Source organism: Ischnura elegans, chromosome X (genome assembly GCF_921293095.1).
Source record: "Ischnura elegans chromosome X, ioIscEleg1.1, whole genome shotgun sequence".
NCBI lineage: Eukaryota > Metazoa > Arthropoda > Insecta > Odonata > Coenagrionidae > Ischnura > Ischnura elegans.
The window spans coordinates 30,533,564-30,560,005 of record NC_060259.1 but is presented as its reverse complement, the minus strand read 5'-3'; the positions used below and the strand labels follow the sequence as shown (position 1 = coordinate 30,560,005).

Here is a 26,442-nt window from a genome sequence, read left to right as displayed (position 1 = left end):
CGCATCCTAGTCCGGGTGAGTTCTACCCACACCTAACAAAACCAACATTAGGGTTGAATCAATATTTGTGAGATAGATTATTTATAAATGTACTGTTTTGAGCATATAATTAAAGTTGATATGCATAAGTGAGCGGGTAACCACCTCAGAAATATGCATATCCTTTTTATTTTATCAGGCCGTGTTCAGAAACATTTTTCGGGAAGTTCGTTTCCCGATAGGGTGCAATGAATTCCCAAGCATTGTGAGTACGTTTTAACGCCTAAGGCCTTGGGATCCTTTTCCTCTTTCCCTCTGCTCATTTGAACCCTTACTGTAAACCCTTTGTTTTTTCACTCTTTTTGAGTCAAAATAAAAGATCTGTGCGCACGGTAATTTCGGTTGTGCAAATATTCAAGTAGCAAAATATTTAAGGGGGGCGAGGTAGCCAAAGGGGCAGAGCACCTGGCTGGTGATCCTGGGCCTTCAGACACCCCCGAATCAAAACTTCTCGAAGTCTGAGGTGACCTAGCGAAAGGAACTGGCATCCCTACCCTGAACGTGTGAAGTTCACACTCCCGTATCTTATTCTGGGTGAGCTCAACCCAAACCTATCAAAACCAACCTTTGATTTGAATAATTGGTTGTGAGAAAGAGAGAGAGTATTTATAAATATATTGTTTTCAGCAAATAATCAAAGGTGATATGCATATTTGAGTGAGTAGCATATGCATAAAAAGCCTCTTTTTTTTATCAGGCCATATCCAGAAAATTTTTCGGGGCAGTTCATCTGTGGAGCTAATGCGATGTATTCCCAGGCATTGTGGGTGCGTTTTTAACCACTAAGCTCTTGGGTTAGTTGTATTTTTTCCTCTTCCGATCTGCTCATTCGACCCCAAACAGTACACACAGTGTTTACTCACCCGTTTTTAAACAAGAGAACATGTTCCTTCCGCTCTCGTTTCTGCGTAAACTAACGCACGTGTATTGAAAAAAGTATTATTCGTGAATCAATGAATGGTCGTGCTTTATCAAGGTGTTTCACAAAGAAGTTTCCAGCCCTGCGAATAACAGATATATATTTTTCGAAACTTTGGAAAAGATGAAAATACTTCGTTTGATCAAACCTCAAAATAAACAATAAACAATTCTAAATAGACAATTGCAGGCAACTGTCATGTGTTTGGTCCAACCTTTACATAAAGATAAATGGTTATGGGAGCAGAATATTTACAAATAAATGCCTTTGACGATAATAGGTAATGGATAATTAAACATAAGCAGCATTTCCATACTTGCTTTTACGCTCCTCTCGCCGAAAAGAGACCGACCGCGCGGTCGGGCATTACATGGCGCAGTGCTCCGCAGTTCTCCGTCTCAATAGCGAAAAATATCATCTCGTCTATCAAGGTAAACACAGCAGACACTCTGGCACATATTTACGCATTTTAATAGATTTATAAAAATAAAGTATTACCATTGAAACTTTCACTTGAATACAATCACACTAAACACTTGCACAAACAGAATTGGGATTAATGAATGAGCGAGAGTGTAAAAACATAATATTTTAACCAAACATCATGCTAGCAATTATTTTATGAAGGCTTGGGAAGGAATAGGGGAATGGGGTTGGAGCGTTTGCGTGAGACATTATGATGAGCAGAAATACCCTCCTTATATGGATAGACGGAAGCAATGCTCACCGTGATACCCGGCTGAATAGGGGAGGAGGATGAGGAATTTAATCCAAGTAGGAATGCACAAGAGCCAAGGAACCTAAAGGGTTTTGACTGGACAGTGTCAAAAGTAAACATCCAACTCCCGTGGGATTGTAATGGCGAGGGGACGACCAGCATCATCACACCTGAATAAGGAGAGTCCACACAGCTCAGAGTAAACCTAAACTTTGGATTAATCGTAGTTAGTGAAAAACATGATACATCAATGAAAGCGTGTACCTTAAAATTGTCTTTAATTTCATTTTTGTGTTTACATGCCTCTTTTAATAGGATTACGAAAATAAAAAGGCAATTAGAAAATGTGGATAGAAAAATTGTTTTTAATTTGAATTCCGTGCATCTATATCTCTTTTAGTAGGAATTAATAAATAGGAAAGCCTATAAGAATATGTGATTATAGACGTATCAGACAGAATGAGAAGTACTCCTAAAAAGAGTATGTATGCCACCGGTAAACACTCTTCGTGCACAATTGTCGTAAATAATAGAAAACATGACCATAACCAGAAGCGAAGCCACGGAGCTTAGGCCTCCCAAACCCCGGCGCCCATTAACCGTCTCCTACATTCTTAATCACCGTGGTTAGCAACTTTTGGTGAGGCCAGAGGTGCCTTTTCCTCCCCTTGTTTTCTGCCATACCATGTTAGAAAATTAAACACACAAATGAGCAATATCAGAAAACAATTATCTGCAAACGAGAATAGTTCAAAAGGATATTATGTTTCTATTCTGCTATTCTAAGAGAAATCATTTTTCGATTATGTTCGAGCTCGAAAATAATGCAGCAGAATGATGAAAAACTACAGATAGTAGACCACATCCGAATGCGATCATGTTTAGATTAAAGTATAATAGCATTTTGTGGTCAGCCAATAGTCAATTTAATAAAACGAAATAAAAATATCCTATATAACGTGGTTAATTGGATTCGGGAATTGAATTTGATCCCTTGTGTGAAACACAAGCGTGACCTCATATGCGTACCCACAAAATGCTTCGCTGGTGAGAAAAAGCCGATGAGAATTTAATTGGCGATTACTGCGTTAGAACTGCAATAGAGATTGAGACAGCTGTGCACTTCATAACAAGCAATTCCTCTTGCATTTGCAATCGTATTACTTAACAAGACCGCGACAACACAATTTTTCGTTTTAGGAATTGATTACCACACATTTATTGTTAGCTAATTACATACACAGAATTTTTAAAAGTCCTTCTACAATTAACGCTTGTGAAAAAAGCTTTTTTAAAATATATTTCATGGCTCGAAAGCTTGGAGAAGATTTTTGGGAATGAATGCCTTAACACAAACTATTGTGAAATGTCATATAAAAAATGTAAATTCAAAGAGGAATTATCGCAGTATGTATAAGAAATAAGTATCTAATAATATCAACAGTGGTTCCTTTAAACGACCAAAAAGGTTTTCATTAGATGTTACAAAATATGTATGAATAAATTTAGGAGTGTAAAAAAAGAAATCGTATGTTCCAAGATATATACATATATTGCTATAAGCAGCTACCCAAATATCTTAAGTACAAAATATTGACGCTCAGCTATGGCCTTTGAATATGTAGTGTTATATTCTAATGAACATCAAGAAATTATTCTCAGAAATTGGTTCATAAATGTAGAATGGGGTAGAAGAATGCATTTAGGACGCATAAATATGTGCCGGTAATTTTAATAGAATTCGTAAATCTTTAACCACTTGCGTTGTCTCCAGAAGTGATATCTTGAACCGAGAAAAGATCAAATAAACAAACCAAAATAACAATTTGTCTCTTGTATGTTATGATTAATTGATGAGTGGAGCATCCGTGGAGCTTCTTGTACATAATGATTACTTGATAAGTGGAACATCCGCATGATTCAGAAAAAAACACTGCTATCCTTTTGAGACCAGGAGAGTATGACTGAACTATATGAAAATAGACTTAATGAAACAACTACCTACGATAATCTTCACGACTTAGATATGCTCAAAGCAAATTGGTCTCTATTTCAACGAGAAACACAATGGATGACTCCTCTCCGCCCATCTGTGTACCAAATAAACACTAGTGAGTCTGCTTGGTTTATGAACTGAATATTACTCATCCAAACACTCTTTCCACGATTTTTCCTACACTCTTTCTTCCATTTTACAGACATTATTATATTTATAATTAGTTCTAAATAACCCTTTCATTTTTCTAGAGTAACTCTTATTTAAATTAGTTCAGTAAACTACCAGGCTATAAAATACTACAGAAGCCATTAAATCATAAATATGTTTTTCCCATTTTAAATCGCACGCTTTGAAAGCATCCGAGAAATAGCCTAAGGTGGGCTATCTCCCAAAATAACCGCAGTAGATAAGATTGAATCGGAATGACTATCCTCCAGAAAGAGATGAGAAAAGTTTCCTAATGGAGAAGTAGTTACTGAGTGAATCTTTGTTGAAGTCGAGAGGCATTTCAACCATTTACCTTTAAAACTGCAAACGAAGTATGCCACGATATCTTGGATTGCTCCAAAAGTAAATATGAACTCTTTTGACATTTAAACAGACCATTATTGAGGAGTTTCACAATATGGCCATATTTCAACCACATTAAAAAGTACAATGACATCTCTGTATCATTGCATGCGCAACCTTGAGGGAAATGTGATCCGCTCACTCCTTGATATTCCATATTCATATAGTGAAATCAATAAACGTTATTACATGACAGCAATAACTCTTTCACCATTTCTTTCAATGATAAATTTTAATTTATCATCCAAACAAATTAAGATTTTGAAAATGAGGAATCCCGTATTTTCCCCCAAATTCTCAAAGTATTCGCGATGAAAAAACGACGGCTTTCACCCTTTCATAGATAAGTTGATGATGTCACTAGCTTATGCGTAGCTTTTTTTCCGCCTCATAGTTACTCTACGACCTAGTGCATGGTCCTCACGCGGTTTGCTGTTGTTTACACTTTAATGACCGACAGTTTCCAAAGGTAAATGATTCATCCTGGTCGAATTAATGAACAATAGCTTTCCTGACGTCACCGACTCCCGAAAAAAAGGGCGGTGAAATTCGTATTCACTGGCATTAATTTTACTAAGTGTTGGATAATATGGGAAAACTTTTTCCCCAAAACTTCTCTCTCCCTTTCACATAATATCGAATAACTTTAATGAATTGCGATTTAGAGTCCGAGTTAACGATCCCATAGTTAAAGGGAGAGTGCGTGGGGTAATATGAGGCCTGAGTGCGCATGCGCTCCAAGTGAGGGTGGTCCCTTATGCTCACGACCACGAGGGACAGATTATAAGGAATGAGAGAGGGAGCATTCGACCCACAAGAAGTAATTCCTTAATGCAACGGCAGCGTTCATAAAAAAGGTCAATTTAAGAAATAATATGCTTTTAAATCATACTTTCAATCGCAGGGTGAAGGTTCATGGTGTTCCTTCACATAAAATAGCAGTACCTCCGAAGTACGAGCTTAAAACCATGGGATAATCGGGCAAAAAGTCTAAGAATATGGCTTTTCAAACCCGAATTTCTAACTCGCCCGTGACTTAATAAGTGATTAGCTCTACCCTCACTCATCCAAATCTACCTTCACACGCTTTGAGATACTACGTATGTGATAGACGATTACTGGGAAGAAGTACAGTCGCCACAAGCTTACAATTAGTATCTATCCGAGATCGATAGCATGGAGAAATTCTTTAAAGCTCGTGGTGAGGCAAAGTTTTAATAAAGAGCAATAAAATAAAACAATATTTTAATAAAAATTAATATAAGAAACAACAACTATAGAAACAATAAGTTAAGCAACAATTTTCTATTCTTTTCTAGCATGCTTATCACAAAAGACTTCATGATTCTCTAACTTGACTTCTAAGTTGACGCACTATTTCTAGATTTTAAGAAAGCTTTCGACACTGTACCTCACAACAAACTTTTATACAAATTACAGTCATGCGGATTAAACGAGACAGTTGTAAACTGGATACGCGACTTTCTCAGAGATCGTAAACAAAAAGTTGTTCCTGACGGAATTAGCTCCGATGTTGTAAACGTTACATCAGGTGTTCCTCAAGGAAGCGTAATCGGCCCCCTGTTGTTCATTATATACATTAATGATCTCTGCTCCCGCATTAGCAGTAAAATACGTTTATTTGCTGACGACGCTGTCATCTATCGCGAAATTAGTGATCACTCTGACTATGAAATTCTATCATCTGACTTAAACAACGTTCATTTGTGGAGCCAAGAATGGGGACTCAAACTTAATCTGAGCAAATGCATGGCGGTACATTTCTTGCGGAATTCGTCCAACTCTAACCATGTTTATGCAGTGGATGGCATTAATGTAAAGGCAACAGACGAAGTGAAATACCTGGGAGTTACGATAACCTCGAACCTCACGTGGGGATCACATATAAGGAATATTTGCGGCACAGCCCTGAAGAAATTAGGATTCGTCAAGCGTATTGTGGGTAGATTTTCGGATGAGAAAGTAAAGGAAAGGTGCTATTTCGCTCTCGTCCGACCGCACCTTGAATATGCAGCGAGCATATGGGATCCAGTGCAGAAAGACTTAATCCGCAAACTGAATAAAATTCAAAGGAAGGCTGCGCGTTTCGTCAAAAACTGCTACGGGCGTACAGACAGTGTTACCCAGATGTTAAGCGAGTTAGGCTGGGAGCCGTTGGAGACTCGGAGGCTGCGCGCTAGGCTTAGATTGCTTGAACAATTGAGAATGGATATCTTTAAGAGCGACACAGAGAACGTAATATTAGAGCCACACTATATTTCCAGGTCCGATAGAAGTGATAAATTAAGAGAGATGTTTTGCCGAACGGATAGATATGCGAATTCGTTTTTCCCCCGAACCATAAAGGACTTTAATAAACGCTAGTCCCAACTTCGTTTGAGCACTTAATTTTTTTTTTTTTTTAATTTTAGCTGTAAACGGCTGGTGTCCTAACACCCCCTGCCACACACCTTTTAGGCGGCTTGCGGGGTATTATGTAGATGTAGATGTAGAACTTCAAAAAATTATCGCGAAAAATAAATTAAGCTCGTATGAAGAGAATTCGAGCCTCTGATTTTGAAGGGAATTAATAATAGGGTATTATGAATCCATCAGACAAGATTGTGAAAATCTTGCTTCAACTTTAATGTCATTGGTAATGTCCCCTTCGGTGCATTGTCTTTTATTTGGAATTTCGGAAACCTCAGGCTTAGGTAAAACCACGATAAACTCTCCAAAGGAAACAATCTTAATTTGGTTCACTTCCATAATATATGTCTAAGCTTTAATGCTACCGTATATAAAAAATTGAAATTTTATATTGCCTCTCTTATCAATGATAGAACGCCTCCTAATTTCCTGCGTCATGAACACATCTATAAAGCACAAAATTCGAGGGACAATGGCTGAGCGGGGTAGTTATTGCAAAAAAATTAAAATGAGTGATTTAACCAATTTTATTTTATAGCCGATTTGACAGAGTTAAGATTTGGTCAATAAAGGGGGATAATTTTCCGTTCTTCAATATATGTGAGTTCTGGTGCTGTTTACGACCCTTACCCTTTCGACGATAAGTTGATGACGTCAGAAACTCATTCCAACCATGTCTATCACATAGTTATTTGTTGTTTGCGCTCATGTTAGCGATTACTTCTCATTGTAAAATATTGTCTTTCACGAATAAGTTAACCCAGAGCTCCAATAACGTTGTCAAATTTTGTAAATTGGTCGGCCCGTGTTTTCTAATTGCTAGCATATATTACAAAGAATGTTTTCGTCACAAATTATCTTTTCCTTCCGTCTGCCGAATTATTTTCATCAAATGCGGTTTCGGGACTGAGCGAACGACCTTATTATCATAAAAACGTGCAGAATACGGAAATACAACGGCGAAAATTAGCAGGATAAAAGAGGATAGAAGATCAGCGCTCACCTCAGATTTCAACAGTTGACTTGTGACGAGGGATACTCGTGGATTCTGTTCGTATTGGTGGTACATCCATGTCAGCGAAGGTAAAGGAAGGAAGGAGGTCTATGTGAAGGAATCCCCGCTGTCTGACTGAGAGCTTTCTCATTCTGTCGTCGATAGCTCCGCCACGCATTCAAGAATATCACCTAAAGAGAAGAATAAAACGCAGCGTGAAGGAAGGTATATAAATTGGAGTCAAGTAGAAGCCTCAGACCTAACCTTCGCGCCTAAAATCTGGGCATTGCGACCTCGTTGCATTTGATAGTTGCATCGCTCATCGTAAACTCAGCGCAGTTTGTTTCTTTTTTAATCAAAAATGAAATAAGAAAGGTAAAAAAATATTTTTTTCTTCCTTCCAGGATTAGGCTATTAAGCCGGTTCCGGCTCCACATTACCATCTTTTTCTTGGTCTTCCAAAATTTCTCTTGCCAATTGGTACGAATGTTTCTTTTTTAATTTTAAATGAATTAAGAAAGGTAAAAAAATCTTCTCCTTCTTCCTTCCAGGGTTAGGTAACTTGGGAAGTAAAGAGATATTCCGTTGCTTGTTTTTGAATTCTTTCATTTAGCATTCGAAGTATATGTTCCTTCCCTCTGTGTTTGTAGTATTGTAATATATCAGTGACTGCCTAGACACCCAGTTCATCTCTTACTTGAGTGTTTCTTAATTTATCCAATCTTGTGCAGCCTTTCACTGATCTAAAAAATTCATTTCCGATGATTCTATCCGCCTTAATTCATTCTTTTTTGGTACCCAACATTCTGATCCGTAGAGTATAGTAGGGACTGCCATCACTTTCTGAAATTTTATTTTTGTTCCTTTTCTCGTTTTTTTAGAGTTCTTCTAATTGTGCCACATATTCTCTGGAAAATATTAACTTTATTCAAAATATATTTGTCCTCGTCATGTGTTATATCGCATCCTAAGTACTGGAAGTGCGAAACTTGCTTCAGGACTTGATTCTCAATAATAACATTTGTTCGAATCGGGTAACTTCCTAAAAAAGCCATAGTCTTTGTTTTGGTTTTTGAAATTCTCAGGTTGTATCGTTTGCTCAACTAGTGTAGTCTGTATACTGCTATCTGGAGTTTGTATTCTAACCTTGTATTCTTGTACTATAACCTGATCGTCAGCAAACAGCATTGTATTTAAGTATTGAGATGGTCCCAATTCTATGCCCGGTGATACATAATTCTCTTTCCATATTCTCAGAACGTCATCTATATATAGATTAAACAAGGTTTGAGATAGGATGCAACCCTGCCTAACTTCTTGTTTAATGACAATTTCTTGAGTGATCAGTTTCCCATTAAAAATTACAATTCTGGTGTATCTGTATAGGCTCTGGGAAGCTTTAATCAGATGTTTAGGAAACCCTCTTTTCTTAATAATTGACCGTTACATTTCTTTATTACCACGACCGAATGCCTTTTCAAAATCTATGAATGCAAGATGTGTTTCTAGATCAAACTCTTTTCGTTTTTGAATGATTTGCTTTAGAGTAAAAACATCATCAATGCAAAATCTTCCATTCCTAAAGCCAGCTTGCTCTTCTAATATTAAAAAAATATGCTTTTTATAATGGATGTCGATCTAATGGATACTGGGACCGCGTAGTAAAAGAATCTATTCAGATTCGGAAAAACAGAAATAACATCAACAGGGAGTGCGGCTATAATCCGTTTACAGTCCAATGTTCCCATTTGGGAACAGATTTATAAAAATTCAAGAAAATTATATTTCGTATCTGTGATTAATTTTGTATCTTTTGTTATGTAAATAAAGTATGGAAGTATTTTTTAAAGTGAATCGCATTACTTGTAAATACATTTGTTGTTAATTATGCATTTTTAAAGTTGGTCATTTTCATTACCTCTGTAGTGAGTATGCAGTTTATCCAATATATTTCTCTACACTCACTCTCAAGTAACAAATACTCATTTATTCAAAAGATCAATATACATTAGATTGTTGAACTTAGTTTTTTGGTCAAGTTTGTATTTATTTATCAAGCAATAACAAAATTTTGAGGTGTGTTCCCATTTGGGAACATTGGACTGTCGGCATATCTAAGTCAGTTGCTCTTTTTTGCCTCCGATGAGATATCCCTAAACTCTTGTGGTTTTATTTTTTTCGTCCCTTACAAAGGAGTTTTGAAACATTGTCGCTTCTTTGGCCTAATTATATCTGAATACGCCACCTCAGGCTGCTTGCAGCTATATGAATACATTGTAGTTTCTTGCTGGACATTGTGGTTGAAATAGATCCGGTCAACCCGAGTGGGTTGGAACAGTCTTCTTCTTAATGCTTGATTGAGGTTAGTTCTTCGATGTGCCTTGTTCCTTCAGGTTGTGATGCCCAGTGTGTGCTCTTCTGTTGAGTCATTCTGAGTGTTGGTTTTGTGATTACAATTTTTGAAGAACATACTTCTCTTAGACACTTCTGATAAAATGAGCTCAAAGGAGTTTCTTACTGTGGAAGAAGTAGTCGAATATTTAGACGTTCTAAGTGACGATGAACTGTCGGAATACGAGTTGTGCCAGCTTCCCCCTGAAGAAGACCACCGTTTGACGGATGAAGAAGATGTTAATGAAAATGATCTAGGGGAAATTATTCCGGCTGACACGTGTGGGAAAATCAGCCTCACTCTACCAAACAGAGATGATGATGGAGAGAAAGAGAAACACAGTCTGCCTAGAAGGAAAGGAGTAAAACAGAAAAGCAGTACTATGGGAAAAGGTCAGTAAAATAATTTTTCCTCTTACTTCGTTGCGGAATTATGTTCTTTTTAAAATTACAATTCAGCATCTTTTAAGACTTCCAAACTTTTCATTTTGTTCAATTTATATATTCCTAAGCCATGAAGTAATTGAATGATTTTATCATTCACAGGCAATGTTTGGAAGAAGCTGAATCAATTTGAAAAAGAAATTCCGTCAGAACCAATGCGGGGGCTAGATAATCATCGGGAGGAACTGGTTGCCTTGGAACCGATTGAACTCTTCTTCAAGTATTTACCACAGCAGTACTTGAGTCATGTTGCAAACATGTCCTCTCTTTATGCCCAACAAAAAGGCTCATCTCTTGATGTTACGTGGGAAGAGACTGCTCAGTTCTTCGGAATACTTTTGTTCAGTGGATACCACACGGTCCCCCAAGAAAATTTGTATTGGTGTTCTGCAGAGGATATGTCGATTCCAATTATTCCATCAGTGATGCCCAGGAATCGTTTCAAAGACATAAAAAGATACTTTCACTTGTCCGATAACAACATGTTGCAAAAGGGTGACAAATTAGGAAAAATTTCTCCTTTGTATAGAGAGTTGGGAAAAAATGTCGTGCAATTTGGAATCTTCCATAAGGAACTAAGCCTTGACGAATCTATGGTTCCATATTACGGCTATAACTCGAGCAAAATGTTAATAAAAGGAAAACCAATTCGTTTTGGGTACAAAATCTGGATGCTATGTTCATCATCAGGATATCCCTATGCGATGCAAATATATGCAGGGAAAGAAAACAATTCTACTGGACCGCTGGGAAGCAGGGTAGTATGCGATCTTTTGGCTGTTGTAGAGCACCCTAAGCAAATTGAGTTATACTTCGATAATTTCTTTTCATCCCACTCACTGCTTGCAGAACTCGCAGATAGAAGCATAAAGGCAACAGGTACAATTCGTGAAGGAAGGATAGCCAAATGCCCGCTAAAACCAACAAAAGTGATAGCAAAATCTCACCGAGGGGATTTTGATTTCCTATGTGATGGAGTGGTATTTTTCTGTCGATGGAATGATAATTCAGTGGTTACATTAGGGTCCAACTGCTACACTACTGAGCCATTGGGTTCTGTAAAGAGATTTTCTAGGAAGGAAGGGAAAAGGATAGAAATTACACAACCGCAGTTGATAAAAAAATACAATTTGGGAATGGGGGGAGTTGATGTATTGGACAAACTTCTGGGTAGCTACCGACCAAAACTTCGAAGCAAGAAATGGTGGTGGAATCTTTTTTCAAATGCTTTGAATATGAGTGTCGTCAGTGCATGGCTTTTGCACAGGGAAATCCACGGAAAAGGGTCGAAAACACACTTGGAGTTTCTCCGCGACGTAGCGACTAGTCTCATGCGGCTACGCCCAAAAATAATCTCTCATCCTGGACCTAAGACGCACTCTTCAGTGAAACGAAGAAAAACTGGGGGGCACATTCTAAATAAATCTTCACAGGGAAGATGCGTAGTCTGCAAAAAAAACACTCGCCTCCAATGCACCGAATGTGAAAAAAAGATGCATCTTCACTGTTTTTCAATGTATCATGAATAATCAATAAATGCAATTTATACACTGTATAATGAGAATGATGTCATTATAACGTGTAATTTTTACCACATTTATGATATTTTCGAAAAATATACATGCTCAAAAAAAAGTAAAACCTTGAAATTTTATTCACTGGAGTGTCCAATGTTCCCATTTGGGAACATGCTTGAAAACGCATTTAAAAATTTTTGTTCGGGTTTTCTTTCATAACATCTCTTAATTAGCTGTAGAATAAATAGAATATGCATTAAAAATAATAAAAATCAGTTGGTAAGTTAGTTCGGTCTTTAAAGGGTTAAGCCACATATGGGACCACCTCCTAAAAATACGAGGGGACTGGCAGCCAATCAGGAGACGCTGAACCACCCTCAACCTCAGAATTATGTATATATACCCCGAGAATTTGAGGAATTATTGGATTCCTGAATCCCTGAAGACGATGGGCGAGTTGCTCATCGAAACGTTGGAAGGAGAAATGGAGGACCTGACCCGGTGTGAAACCCGAGAAATTTTCACTGCAATTGTTCGCCGGGAAAAAAACAAAATATTATATGCTTTATATAAAAACAGCATAAAATGTAGAAATAAGCAAAAGCAGCTTGGTCGCTCATTTCGTTTAATATAAATGAATGTAGGAGAGCCTGCTAGGTGAGTAAGGATCGGCACGACACATTAGTAACTAAATCCATTCAGCACCCACGGTTACTCTCCGATTGATGAAAAGCTTATTTTCTTACTTTTTAGCGCATTGTTTGGTGCTTTTGGAATAAGTGTGTTTTTTATTTCTTTCATTTTATTTTTACTCTCTACCTTTTAGTGGTGAATAATGTGATCGATGAAATTAGAGCTTTCTAAGGAATTTCTGCCAAAAAACTCATAAATAACACCATCTATTGAGAAAATTATCAACCATTTTACATGCAGAAATTATATTAAATGGTTAGTGTACAATGGAACAAAATTTGAAACAACTGATTTCTAAATATTGAATCGTCATCGGAATCTAAAAAGTACATAAAGGGCATAGCCGGATAAAGAGGGTTAAAAGTCCCCCCTCCGGGATTTTTCCCGTACTTAGGGTATGCAATTTGGGATCAAATAGGACAAACCTTCCCACATTTCCAGCCCGCTAGAGGCCCACCAGGGCCGGCTAGATCGAAAATACGATTTTCACTCTTGTTTTAATATCTCGGTCGAGAAGGCTTATTTTTTAATGCGGTTTACGGTATTTGAAACCTTATTTAATGGAGCAGATTTTCAATTGTTTTCAAGAACTTTGAGCGAGACAGGAAGATATGGCGTTCATTTGAAAACTTCTAACGCATGTTTTTGTAAAATATGTTTGAGAGGGCCAAAAAGAAAAAAACGTTTTCTGGAGTTGTTTTTTAATACCTTTCGGCTGGCATATTGAAAAAATAATTTTCAGACGAAGCAAATAAAGAAAATGCGTGAAAAAATAATCTACGTGCTTATAATATGATGGAGAAGAGCAACTGTGGAAGGTTACACGGTATTTCCACCAGGTCAGATTCTCCAACTCCATCTTGGCCGAGGTTTCGATGGGCGAGTTGTCCATCGTCTTCAGGGCATGAGAAAAGCAACTGGCTTCCCAGTCTTTGGTTTCTGTTTCCAGAACTTATGCCAATAAATAACTCTATATATTGCAGTTTACAATAAATCTGTGGTAGATATATTGCCCATTGAGACCTTGAGTTCCCAGGTAACCGAAAAATATACGGAGTTCCTTTTATTGGTAGTAACAGGAATTCAAAAGATACTTCGTGTTAAAAGTTTACCGTCAATTTACGAGGCCTTACGCTTTCACTGGGATTTTGTAAGCATTAATAAACGTATTTTGTGGACAGTCCTCGCATTGGATCACGTTATTCCATTTTCAATCGGAAAGCGAAATTTAAGATAACTATTTTAACAACTTGCAATGCAATTTATGAGGAATTAACAGAAACATGTAATTTAATATTTGATACTGATTCAACATACCCCCAGTAAAAGAATAATGTGGGTGATTTCTTTGCGTGCTTACATCAAAATTAATTGAAAATCTCTGGAGAAATCAATTTTTACAGAAAATAATCAAATCCCAAGTTTTCTATAAGCTGAACTTAAGTCGGCAGTGTTACTTATGAGGCCTAGTCAGTACTTTTCATGAAATTCACATCGTAAATACCAATAAAAAAACTAAAAGTTTGCTTTCAATCTTATAGTAAAATCTAGGTCGAAACACCCAATAAACTAGTGGTTATCCATAAGCAGTGACGATGCTGTTCATATGCCAATAGTTGCTTGTAATGAGTTTCCTTAACAATGTTATTTTCGAAAATTCAATGTTGAATGAAGTACGAAATCAGAAGTGGTTACTATCTAAAAGATACAGTTAATTCTAAGTTTCCACCAAACCGTAGTCATCCTCTAAAACATCAGTTGCAACATTCTTTTCAATTGATTTTATTTTTACCCATTCAAGAGATTGGAGTTGGCAAGCCGGGTCCAGAAGCATACATTTTTCAAGCAGCCAAGATATTTCTTGTAACCATAAACTAACCACAAAATAGATTCTTTTGCATTAGCAACCTGCATTTAACGTTGAATATATTAGTGAAACCGATACCTTGCACATAAAATCGGATTATCAATAATATGAGTCATAATTTAAGCCGAGAAAATCGCCATAAGCTCATATTTGTTTTGGACAGTAATCTTTTTCAGTCATCACTCGTTACATTTTTATATTCTGAAGCAAGGGAAAAAATTGAATGAATATACATTACTAATTAATTATTTAGCCTTTTTATATTAATTACTTATTGCTAATCAGTGCGTTTTGTTATCAATCAATCAAAATTCTGCAAATACGAGAAACACCGCACCTCGATTAAAATTAAAAAAAAAAACATTTTTCTGTCATATTTCCAATTTAGTTGCTGTAAATTTTAATTCACGCTCCAACAAACAGTCGGTTATTTAATTTTACGGTCCAAATGATAAAACTGTTTTGGGGTAAAAAGGACATTTGAGCTAAAAGAGACCCGAAAGACCCAGTCACAGACAGAATCCTCCCAGAAGCAAGCGGGGCCAAATAAACCCGGATGATTTCTTCTCCATTAATTACCAAAGACTGACAAAGGCCATGACTGTCACTCGCGCGTCGCGCCTCCAAGTCGGGAACGTTCAAACTCATGGCTCCAAACCAGAGCAGCGCTTGATAAAAAGCACGCAGCTTCGTCGATTATGGGAGTTCAGATTGGAAAGTTTTGCCGAGATACGAGTCAGAGGGAGTCTAGCGTTAAACGACGTCTCCCCATCACAATCTCTTCGGCTGAGGCATACAGAATGTACAGTTCATCTCTCAAGTAAAAGACGGAATGAGAGAACAAGTTCGTTCATCAAACGGGGTCGTTCATTAAGACACGGAATCGGAATTCAAAAATTCGATAGATGAAATGAAAAGATATGGAACGGTGAAAATAATCACCATTTTTTCATCCAATCGTAGTTTAAGATGAGTAAACGTGAAAGTTTCCGCCCAATTACCGTGAGTTGGTGACGTCATGAGAGTTCACGCTCATGGTGAACCTTTCACTGAGGAAGGTATTCGCTCATTAGTGTGTGAATGATAATGAGAAACGTAAGACATATGCACGATGTAGAAGAATAGCTTAAAAGCGGTTGCGCGCTAGACATGAGTTCATGACGTCATCGACTTATCTGTGAGAGGGCTACAGCCGTCGATTTTTTTCCGCTAATAGCTCGAGAAGTTGGCAACGGATTGAAAAACAAATAAACACCGCTATATTTATTTTTAAAGGAGCACTATGGTTTGCCGACTTTAAAGAGTTAAATAATCAAAAATTAGTGACGGAACCACCAATGTTCAAACGGAAGGGATCAAGGTGGCGGAGCAGTAAGCAAATGTTTAGGCCAACATTGAAACCCCAGCTTCGGAACCAGTATCGGAAATGGAATACTTATAAATAGCTTTTATCCGGCGTTGGTCGCGCTGTGGTCTTTTCCCCGTACATTTTACAATGATGTCCATCGAAGATTTCGCAACCGAACCACTTTTCTATGTATTCTTTAAACTCGCTTTATACTTTTAATATTGTTATATTTTAATTGTTATATCATTAGTACAATGTGTTATAATTGTATTATAATATCTAAGCTCCACTTTTTCAAATAATGTGGTGAGTGAAGGAATTCTAGACTTAGTTCGGTCTTCTTTACGCGAGTACTCACGATGCACCGCCGGTCAATATTTAACCAGGGCGCGAGCGACGGATTTGGCGAAAATACCTCAAGGAATAAGAATTAAATTGTAAATACCGCTTTTATGTAGCACTATTTATCTATGTGTAAACGTAAGATATACTTAATCAAATATCAGTGGCATATTTACCGTAATAATCATACTACTTTAACTAGCAGCATTTCTCATTTTAGTTTCACTACAATACCATTACAGTTTCATTGATACACAAAGATGTGAACCACGGAGTTTACTTCGGAGAATTATAGATCCTAGCATTCATCGCAAAATGCAAGTTATTTCAGCTAAAAATCATTGCACGCCAATTGTTGGCCTGACAGCCAATGTTTGGTGTAACGAAAACATTGTTACATTATAGGATGTACTATCCTAAAATTCTTCATTTCTTCAGCGGAATTTTCTCCAACTTGGATAAGTGTGAGAAAAATCTGGGCAATATTTTGTTAATATTTCACTTCATCCTCAATACGGAAGTGCCAGAATTGAACGAGAACAATGGCAGTGATATCGATGAGGTGCTTGATTCCAATCAAAAATTCTGACACGGAGCGAAGTGGTGAAAAACTGCCACCCCTGTAAACTACTCCTTTATACCAAGGAAGAGACAAGAAGACCAAATGGTCTAAGAAAGCCCATGGAAGTACACGCAGTACATTTTTACTTTTTTTTGGTCATGCCTGATCTAAAGATGCGAAATCATATTTGCGATGTGGTCATAATTTTTTTTCTATAAATAATGTCGAAAATATCACAAAAACACCAATTATTCAAAATAGTAGACGTAAATTTTTCAGGGAGAGAAACGCCAGGGATACTATGGGAAACGATATTCGTGCACTAATTCATTAAAGTCTCATCGAAATATCAACGTTTTTTTCAGCTTAGATGGAATTGGGACTGATATATTTCCTTCCACCCTGTCCAACTATTGTTTGCGTTTTCTGTTACGATACTTCAGACCTGACGATGCAAGGGACCGAGTGACAAGAAATAGGCTAAATAGGTTGGCCGCAGTTTGAAAAATATTTACAGATTTTTTCTCTACTAGCAGAAATCATTTTATTCCTAGTCAATATGCAGCAATTGATGAGATATTAGAGGGCTTCAGACGACGTCGTGCACTAAGAGTTTATAAAAGAAGTAAGCCGGCCAAGTACGGCTTGAATAATTATTTACTCATCGTTGCCAAGAACTTTTACGTTTCTAATATACATAGATGTATGGAAATATATCTAGGCAACCTGATGGTCCATACAAGTACTCCAATGTAACTTTAATTGTTGTGTGACATTTAGTATCACCAATCTCGGGGACAGGGTGTAATATAACTGCTGATAATTGGTTCACGTCCATTCATTTGGTAGATACATTACTGAAAAATCAATACCTTAACGTCAATAAATACCATCGTTGGAACCATGTGGCAAAACAAATGGGACGTACCCATTTCTTACAAGCAGAAGAAAATGATAAATGAGTTCTCCATTGAAATTAAGTTCTTTCGAAGCGAATAGTCATCGTAAAGAGTTCTCGGGATCGCCACCGAGTCAGAAAGTACATAACTGTCTACGTTTTGATGTCCGACTTGGCCATCGTCCTCAGGCTTGTTGAACATATATTGAGCATATATTGAGCTCAATAGCCCTGAAGACGATGTCGGAGTCCAGTTATGCAGCCCCTGAACCGGTGGCGATCCCGAGAACTCTTCACGGAGTTATCCATTGCATTTAATTTTAATGAAGAGAAAACACAATGTCACATGAACCCAAAAAAGATGAGACTATAATCAAATTTTCTACTTTTCTCCATGATGCCGCAGTTGATGATACATTAGAATGGATGCCCCAAATTCTAAGCTTCTATAATATCACGCAGGTAGGAGAGGGCACTTTGGATAAATTGAAAGCCACATACACGGTTTTGAGGATTTCCATGCGTTGAGTTCTTCGAATTTATTTTCACTTTGTTGAATATCACTGGAATGAATTCTTTAGTTATGTATGCTTACAATTCTAGCGAGACGGTAGATATAGACATTACATTTCTGAAGCTGTTAGCCTTCTCATTATTAAATGACTTCCTATCACAGAGGTCTCTTGATATCTACCCTGCCCATCAATCTCAGGAGTTTCGGCGGCGCACTTGTTTGTTTGAGTCAGATTCGAAGAGATGTCATCGTGAGGTAACAGGAAGATGTGGATTCTATCCTTCATTTAAAAACCGCAAGACACAAACTCAGTGCAAGAGATGTGAAAACAATATGTGTAAAAAGCATACATATGTAATAAATAAAGCATTCACGTTACACAATAGTTGAAAATGGAGGAGATAAGGAATTTTTTGAAATGGACGATTCCAAACCCCTAAATTCAGCTTGCATACAAAATATACCAGCAGTTTTTTTCTTTTACAGTGTAATAAAGTGAGCTAACGTTATATAAATTGCTTTTTTCACATAAACGTTATAGTTATTATCGTCAAAAACTTCGCGCCGAATTGACTAAGTACGTGACCCACGGTGTAACATGGGGAGACGCAACTATCACCGGGTGAAAACCTGGCAATTACACTTTCTGCATGAGAGTTAACCCTTAGGTGCACGCGCCTGAGAGTATTGCGCCAGTGCACGCTAGCGGCTTTTTGGCCGCACTTTTACATTTTTGATTTTCCCAAGTATAAATTCAAATTTGAGGGTATTTTAGCGTATTTGGGTAACTTCTAATAAATATAAAATAAATAGAAAATGAATGAAAAAACAAAATCGGAAAGCTCACAGTAGGAGTAATAAAGTAATGCATTTTTCAAAATTAGCCAATCAAGCCTCCCGGGGATGACTTGACTTAGGATTTTGCGAATTTAATCTCCTGTTTACATGCCGTCATGGGTACCACTCCCGCAAAAACGGTCTTGTTATTGACGTATTAAACGATTAAAAATACCGCTATTGTGGTGAAAATTTCAAATCCTGTAATCAAGCCGTTGCGAGAATTGACTTCTTTTTCAAATATTCAAATTTTTTCTCAATATAGCATCAAATATAATTTTTTTTATAATTAATTTTAAGGAAAATGTAAAAAATGTTTAGTTGTCTGTGCAGTAACAAAATACCAAGGGTACCTAACTATCGAAATCAGTACGATAATCAGGAATGGAAAAAGTTAAAATTTAATGATTGGCTCTATCCTATAATCTTGAAGATAATTGCCAGAATTTTAAAATAAAAACCATGTCATTGCTAAAGCGGGGATGATGCGTCTTCTTAAAAAAATACTTGTTTCCATAAAATCTCGTCGTTCAACGCACTCAGAGAGAGTGGGAATTATTTTACAGGAGAATGTTAACAAGGTCCTACTGCAAGTATTCTCTGAATGCATAAAATCAAAAGCACTCAAGTTGCCTAAGCAATAACCAAACACTAAGAGTAACAAACTACTGAAATCAGTACAATAATCAGGAATTGAAAACGATTCACTTTAATAATGGCTACAACATAACATTTTGAAGATGATAGCCATAGTTTAAAAGAACTACATTGCCACGGAAAAGACATTACAATATCGTTTGAGCAGGAGTAATGCTTCTTTTTACAGAAATACTTGTTCCCATGCAGTCACGTCGTACGATGCTATCAGACCGAATGGGAATTATTCTACAGGAGAATGTTCACAAGGCCCAACTGCACATTCTCTCTGAATGCATAAATTCAAAAGCGCTCGAGTTTTCTCCACAGTAATCAAATATTAAGGATAACTAACGAACGCAATCAGTAAATTAATCAGGAATAGAAAAAGTTCCTCTTTGACGATTGACTTACCCTAAACACTTAAAGATAATGGCAATAGTTTTAAAAGAACTACCATGTCATGGATTAGACAGCTCACAATCGTTTGAGCCAGAGTGATGCGTCTTCTTTAAAAAAAAACTTGTTCCCATACAATATCGTCGTATGACGCACTCAGACTGAGCGGTTCATCTCCAGAGGGAGCGACGAAGGGAAAGGACAAGTACGTACACGTTTCTAGACTGGAGGTAGAGTGGGGCATAGTCGGGATTGATGATAACCTCACCTTTCATTTAGAAGAGGGCGCTGTAATTAGTCGCTCTAGGACAGATTGTGAATGTCAAGTCGCTCTGCGGAAATCAGAAAATTCTTCCTTCCAACTCGTTCCTCCCGCTGCCGGCAAGATAACAAGTCCCCCGTGACACTTGGCTTCAAAGGGAGATAGATGTGAGACCAATTTAGTGGGTGAAGTCTGCGGCGTGCCGTGGAATGTGGAATTTGGATTCTTGAGGGGGAAGGGGTTTGGGACCAGGAGGTGGGTTATTTTTTTGGCGGAGAAGAAGTGGAGGATGGTGCGGCGTCGTTGTAGTTGGTTGGTCGCAGGATGGAAGGGGGCAGCAAAACTGGAGGTGGGCGAAGTAAATAAACATGACTTCCCGGAATTCAAATTCTCTCCGTGTCATTCAAAATCCTTCCCGGCTCAAATTCTTCTCCAATGAATTCCTGGTGTCTTCATTAATGCCTAAGGTACTGGAATATTTTTCCCCGAGAAAATGGCACCGCATACAAGTCGCTTCTTTTGAGTTAATCAGCTGTGTTTCACTGTCAACATTATGCTTTTGACAAGAGTAGCTTCAAATTTTCGAATTACTAAAACGAATTCGTGTGGTAGAAATGTACGAAAGATAATGCTGACGTGCAAAAGGAGTTTCTGAAAATAAATTAAATACGATATTGCAGTATTTCTTCTCAATTTATTGCGTCAGGATGGGTTTCATTGTTGCAACATCATTCTGAAGTTGGTTTTGCAAAAATAAAATTCATCGTACCTAATTCAGTGGAAATATTTCAAAATCTCATTTGAAAATATTTCATTTCCCTATTTGACTAATTTTATATCTTCCATCACATCGAGTCACATATCACGCAAAAGTTACTCAATATCATGTTTCTCTCAATGTTTCGCCAAATACGGGTAAAAGAATATTAATTTTAAGTTATACACCTCCATGAACGGAGAAATTGTTATAAATGAAGTAAAATAGTCTCATCTAATGAACGACGAAATGAATGTATAGATATCTCTGTGAAATGGTAATAGGCGTACGGACAATTTCTAAAAAAAATACGCATCACTAATTATTCTGAAAAAAAGTCGACTTGTTGATTATTTGTGGCAAATTTACTCAACATCACAAGACACAAGTTACACCCATTGCACGACGATAACGAATCAGTATATATGCTAGTTCATGGGGAGTCTTCCCTTTCCCCCACAGTCGTTTAGTACTCCACCAATAATATTTTTCCCAGTTTACTTAACATAACTTGATTAAAAGAATAAAGTCATTGTCTTCAACAAAAACTTGACAGTGACTTTTCCCGATAGTAAAATTTTACTCCTCTGCTATTTGTCATAGTACATCCCGCATAATATTACGAACCTCTCCCCTCGTGTAAGACATGCGCCTATTTTAGGTACTTAATGACCTTGCGTAAATAATATTTTTCCAAAACATGGACACAATGTACCGCGTAACATTAACGTGATGAGTGGGCCCACCTCGGAGCGCCGTAACATCAATGAAATGAAATCATTGCGGGACTGGAGCTTGTTGATTGCAACGCCATAATGTCTTTCCTATCACTACCATTGAAAATAGGCATATTCAGGTCAAACGCACTCCCTCGTGAATGCCGTGCACCCTGTTTATGACACTGCTAAAAATGAAAACCAGGTGGTACAGAGAAAATAGAGTACATAAAAATAATAGTCGTCGCAAATACAGGAGACAAGGATGTGTCCAGGAATACTAAGGGGGAGGTTTCCATTGCCAGGCTTCATAGTAGCTTCAAACTTCCGCGTGGCCAAGAAAATTGTCAATAGCCCAGGAAGACAAAAATACATCGTAACACTAGTGGCAATGATAAATGTTTTAAAAATGATAAGTTTTTGTAAAAACATACTTTGGATGCCATTTTGATTGCGAATACAAGGATGACAAAATGTTTCCTGTCCATGAGGGTTCAGATTACATGCGATCTAGTTTCATTTTGGTGTTGTATTTTTCATTTATAATATTTTTGTTTTTTTGCATAAACTGTTACCACCTGGCAAAGAGCCAACTTGTAACTTGTACAATATAATAATAATAATGATATTGTATGTGAAAATTACTTATAAAGAATAAAAAAATAGGAAACTATTTGATATTTTTCCAATAATAAATGCAAAAATGTTTCTTGGTTTAATTTAAATCATGGACAGAATAATCAGGACTGGGCACTTAAAGCTTCATCTGTCGTCGCTATTGTCGCTGACGAGAAATCACTCTCATAGATGGCAGCACTAAATCCAGGGAATTTTATCGTGATTGCGCGGGAGTGAACTTTTTTCAGCAAAGTTTCGATTATAGACGATACTTAAGAACGATCAATTTTCTTGAGATACCAAGTGTATATGTATAAGAAAATTTTTCTCGATGAAGTTTTTTGACTCTTTCGAGAGAAAGGACGAATTCCTTGCAGTAGAATTGACTTCGTTGACATTTCCATACCTATGCCTTAAGATTTTCAGCCTCAAACGTTTCGACTACCGCAGTGGGACTCTTTATTGGAAGCCGCTATTCCTGTTGAAATAGGGTACTTTGAGCTAGTATATTAGATAGGGCCTTATCATTTTATCCTGTTCTTTCCGCCTCGATTAGTGAAACAACTATGACGTGCAATTATTTCCAGTCCAGCATCCACTTTCATAGCATCACATATGCTATGAAACGGAGTTACCTGTTCACCACTTAGAAGCTGAATTTCACTGATAAACTATTATAAGTATTAACTGTTTATCCATGCAGTTAATCAGGTGCGGGTCCAGGATTTCTTTCTGGGGGGGGCACAAGCAAGACCGTATCCAGGATTTTGTTCTGGGGGGGGCCAAGGATACCTCGTAATACAAAACGAACGCAATGATAATGGGACCGTATTAAAAATCTTGCATATATTTTAAGGGTCTGGGGGGGCCCGTGCCCCCATTCCCCCCTAGATCCTCCTATGTTTGTACCTAATTTTACAATGCTGATTGACGTAATAAAATCCTAGCAGATGATATTTAATGATACACTAAATGTGAAGTTCGGGAGCCTACACTTAGGTTTTTCCACATTTCTATCGCAGGAAAGAAATAAAGTGCGTTAAAAATACTATTCAGAGCTTGATTCGATATTTAAAGGATTTAAATTTGTTGTTTAGAACCTCTTTTACGTTAATAAAATACTATCACCTCTAGTCTGGGACTGTTTCATAGCATGATATTTCTCCTTGAATCGGAATTACGTGCTTATATCTCAGGAAGTTGAATTCCACTGATAAGCTGTTGAGACAAGTATTAGGTATAATCCCATTCTGTAGAGTTTGTGCTTGATTGACACCGTTGATTGATATGTTTGAAGCCTAGTGGACGGAAGGCAATGAGGTAGAGAATGTCATGTTCGGGGGCTTATTTAATGGTTCTCCACACATTTTTTTCACAGAACAAAGATTTTTAATTGTGAAAATACGTTTCAGTGCTTGAATAAGTATTTTAAAGATATAAAGTCATATTGAGAGCCTTTTCCGCAAAGTCCTAACAAGGTAAATGAAATGAAGGACACGGGCCAGCTTTGGTGCTGCCATCTACGTTTGAAACCATTGCCGAATGACATTAAGGACGACATCGCTTGGCATCACCAGGGTTTGGGAGTTGCACTGGGCTGATTTAATTGCATATGTAAACAGACAGAGCACGTAGAACACGTCTTGATGATGAATAGTCGGATCGACCCTGTAAGAAAGTATCTCCCGGTGTGCAGCCTGAGAGACACTATAAAAATATTACGGCATAGTGCAAAACATTCGGACGCTCTAAAACTCATATAAAATATTAATATATCCGGTGGATGTCAACATTTTTCAGAGTAAAAGCAGAATAAAAAACGATTGCTAGGGGCATGTAAATTCACAGACGGTGAAAGAAAGAAGCTATATGCTTTAACAATAAAGGGATAGAGATAACGGTGAAATTTAATATGGAAAAAGATAGGTATCCGAGGGTAAATACACGGCATGTCTACGGAAGAACAATTTAATTGCCATTTCAATTAGTCGCAGTACTTAAAATAACATTCGTGCACTCACGAGTGCGCTTGCTTTGCTTCATTTTTAGAGGTCTTGCTCGAGTTGCCGCGTTAGAGTAATGGGTAGTTCTCCATTGAAAACATCAGCAGTGGTAGGTAAATATAAGCTACGACGAAAAAAATATTTCTTTTCTATTCCGCCATTCTCTTGTAACAAGATAGCGCGTGAGTTTCCTCCCACTATTCTTGAGTTGCGGGTGCACATGATACGTTCTTCCTCATCGAATAGTTCAGAGAGAATATTTCACTGCGGGAACGAATCTCACACGAGAGCATAAACAACAATGAGCCGTGGGTGAGCCGTGTACAATGTCAAGTTGAGAAGCTATGACCCTCTTGGCATGTACTGTTTACGTCACCAACTAAAATGCTTAAGGTACAATGCCGTCGAAATTTTGACGAATAGCTCGAGAAGATGCGATGGATTTATAAAACGGAAAAATACGATGATCTTTTTCTCAAAAACTTCTACATTCAACTTTAAGAAAAAAATTGTGATTGCCGCATTTCCGCTCGAAGAAATAGAAACTTCACAAGCTCTAACTTTTTTCTCACAACCTCCCTTACCCTGAAATATGAAAATGCCTAGTGTCGGCTGATTTTATCGCCACTCATACATCCCATTGATGTCCATTACTATCCTAAAACATTCATTCATACGATCAAAAGCGTAAAAAATTGTAAGCATGCATGTTCGGAATATCATAATGCATAGCTGAGAACGCTGCCATTTAATGGTGATATGGCGCAATGGCGCTATAATTAGAGGTGAAAAGGGAAAGGCAAAATCTAGCTGAGGGGGTTATTTGGGATAAATAGCCACCTTAGATTCATTTTTAAGGTGAATTATATAAAATATACAATTTAATAATGACAGGGATATTGACGTTATAATGTACTACTTTTCATGATCCATTGCAGCATCATACAATTCATCCGTTGGGCTCTTCGGAGCAGTGCAGCTGTTATCACCGTGCATGTATGATCTGTATGATCGTGCTGACGATAATTATGGGATCGAGGCACCAGTACCCAGTTCCACTCATTTTGGCTTCCCTCTTACTGTAGCGACCACCTACTGAATTCAATGACCATTGCGTCAGGATTTTTGAACGAGGATAGAATCCGTTCAACCAACGAATTCGTTGCATTAACATTGGTCTGTTAAGTATTGCATAGCAGTGCTTCAGCCTTTATTCCGACTTACAAATTTTGTTGGAATTAAAGATTCTATTCATAGAAGTGATAATAGCTGGAGTCATACACCGTCCTGGTATACTCCTTGCGGCCTTCAGTTAAGCAAATCACAGTTGTCCTAAGCTGACCATTTTATAATCATCCTCAATTTACAGGTATGACTTCAAATTCTCAGCAATAAAAATATAGCTTTTACCTTTATATAAAATACGGATCCCATTTTTCCCTGACAAAAAACAAAAGGAAACACCTTGTGTTCAATTTCACGAACCTTGCTCAAATCATGGTAAACCTATTGTTTTTCGTAATAACGTGAATGCTTCTCGTGTATCGATGTTACTTGCTGAATGTTTCTGCGAAAGCCTCAATTATCGGCGATGGACTTTTCGCAGAAGATATTTTTATGCCTTTTTTCGAACCTGGAATTTACACTAGTTAAAAAAAAAACAAATAATTTGAGGAAGCTTACATCGTATTTACTTTGCACTACGACGCAAACTCACGTCCTTAGCGTCGCATTGGAATTCCAATGGAATACCGCGCCTTTTCCGGCTGGCCAAGCAGAAGAATCTGAAAGTAAGAGGAAAAGAATGATAGTCGCCGACGCTAAGTACAAGATAAATTACTTGAACCTACAAATAATGCCTTTGTCAATCACGTTTTGCTTGTTCAATCAATTCATACCGAGTTCAGGGAGTGTTTATGTGACAGAGGTCTTGTTAGCTTCTCCTTTCTCTTTCAATCATGAACAGGAG

The 26,442-nt window shown here is 37.5% G+C and overlaps 1 protein-coding gene across 1 annotated transcript; it reads left to right on the top strand.

The window, feature by feature from the left end:
• Positions 1 to 10,164: 10,164 nt before the first annotated feature.
• LOC124171122 (piggyBac transposable element-derived protein 3-like) lies at positions 10,165 to 25,572 on the top strand. Its single transcript, XM_046550260.1, has 3 exons — positions 10,165 to 10,453; positions 10,607 to 11,674; positions 25,412 to 25,572. Exons 1-3 carry the CDS (start codon positions 10,165 to 10,167, stop codon positions 25,570 to 25,572), a joined length of 1,518 nt encoding a protein of 505 aa, XP_046406216.1.
• Positions 25,573 to 26,442: the final 870 nt, after the last annotated feature.

Excerpts from the sequence above, each read along its gene's own strand:
- LOC124171122 (XM_046550260.1), top strand. The coding sequence starts at position 10,165 with ATGAGCTCAAAGGAGTTTCTTACTGTGGAAGAAGTAGTCGAATATTTA. Across the intron at positions 10,454-10,606 it reads AAGCAGTACTATGGGAAAAG|GCAATGTTTGGAAGAAGCTG; the intron begins GTCAGTAAAATA and ends TATCATTCACAG. Across the intron at positions 11,675-25,411 it reads TGTATTGGACAAACTTCTGG|CATCATACAATTCATCCGTT; the intron begins GTAGCTACCGAC and ends GATCCATTGCAG.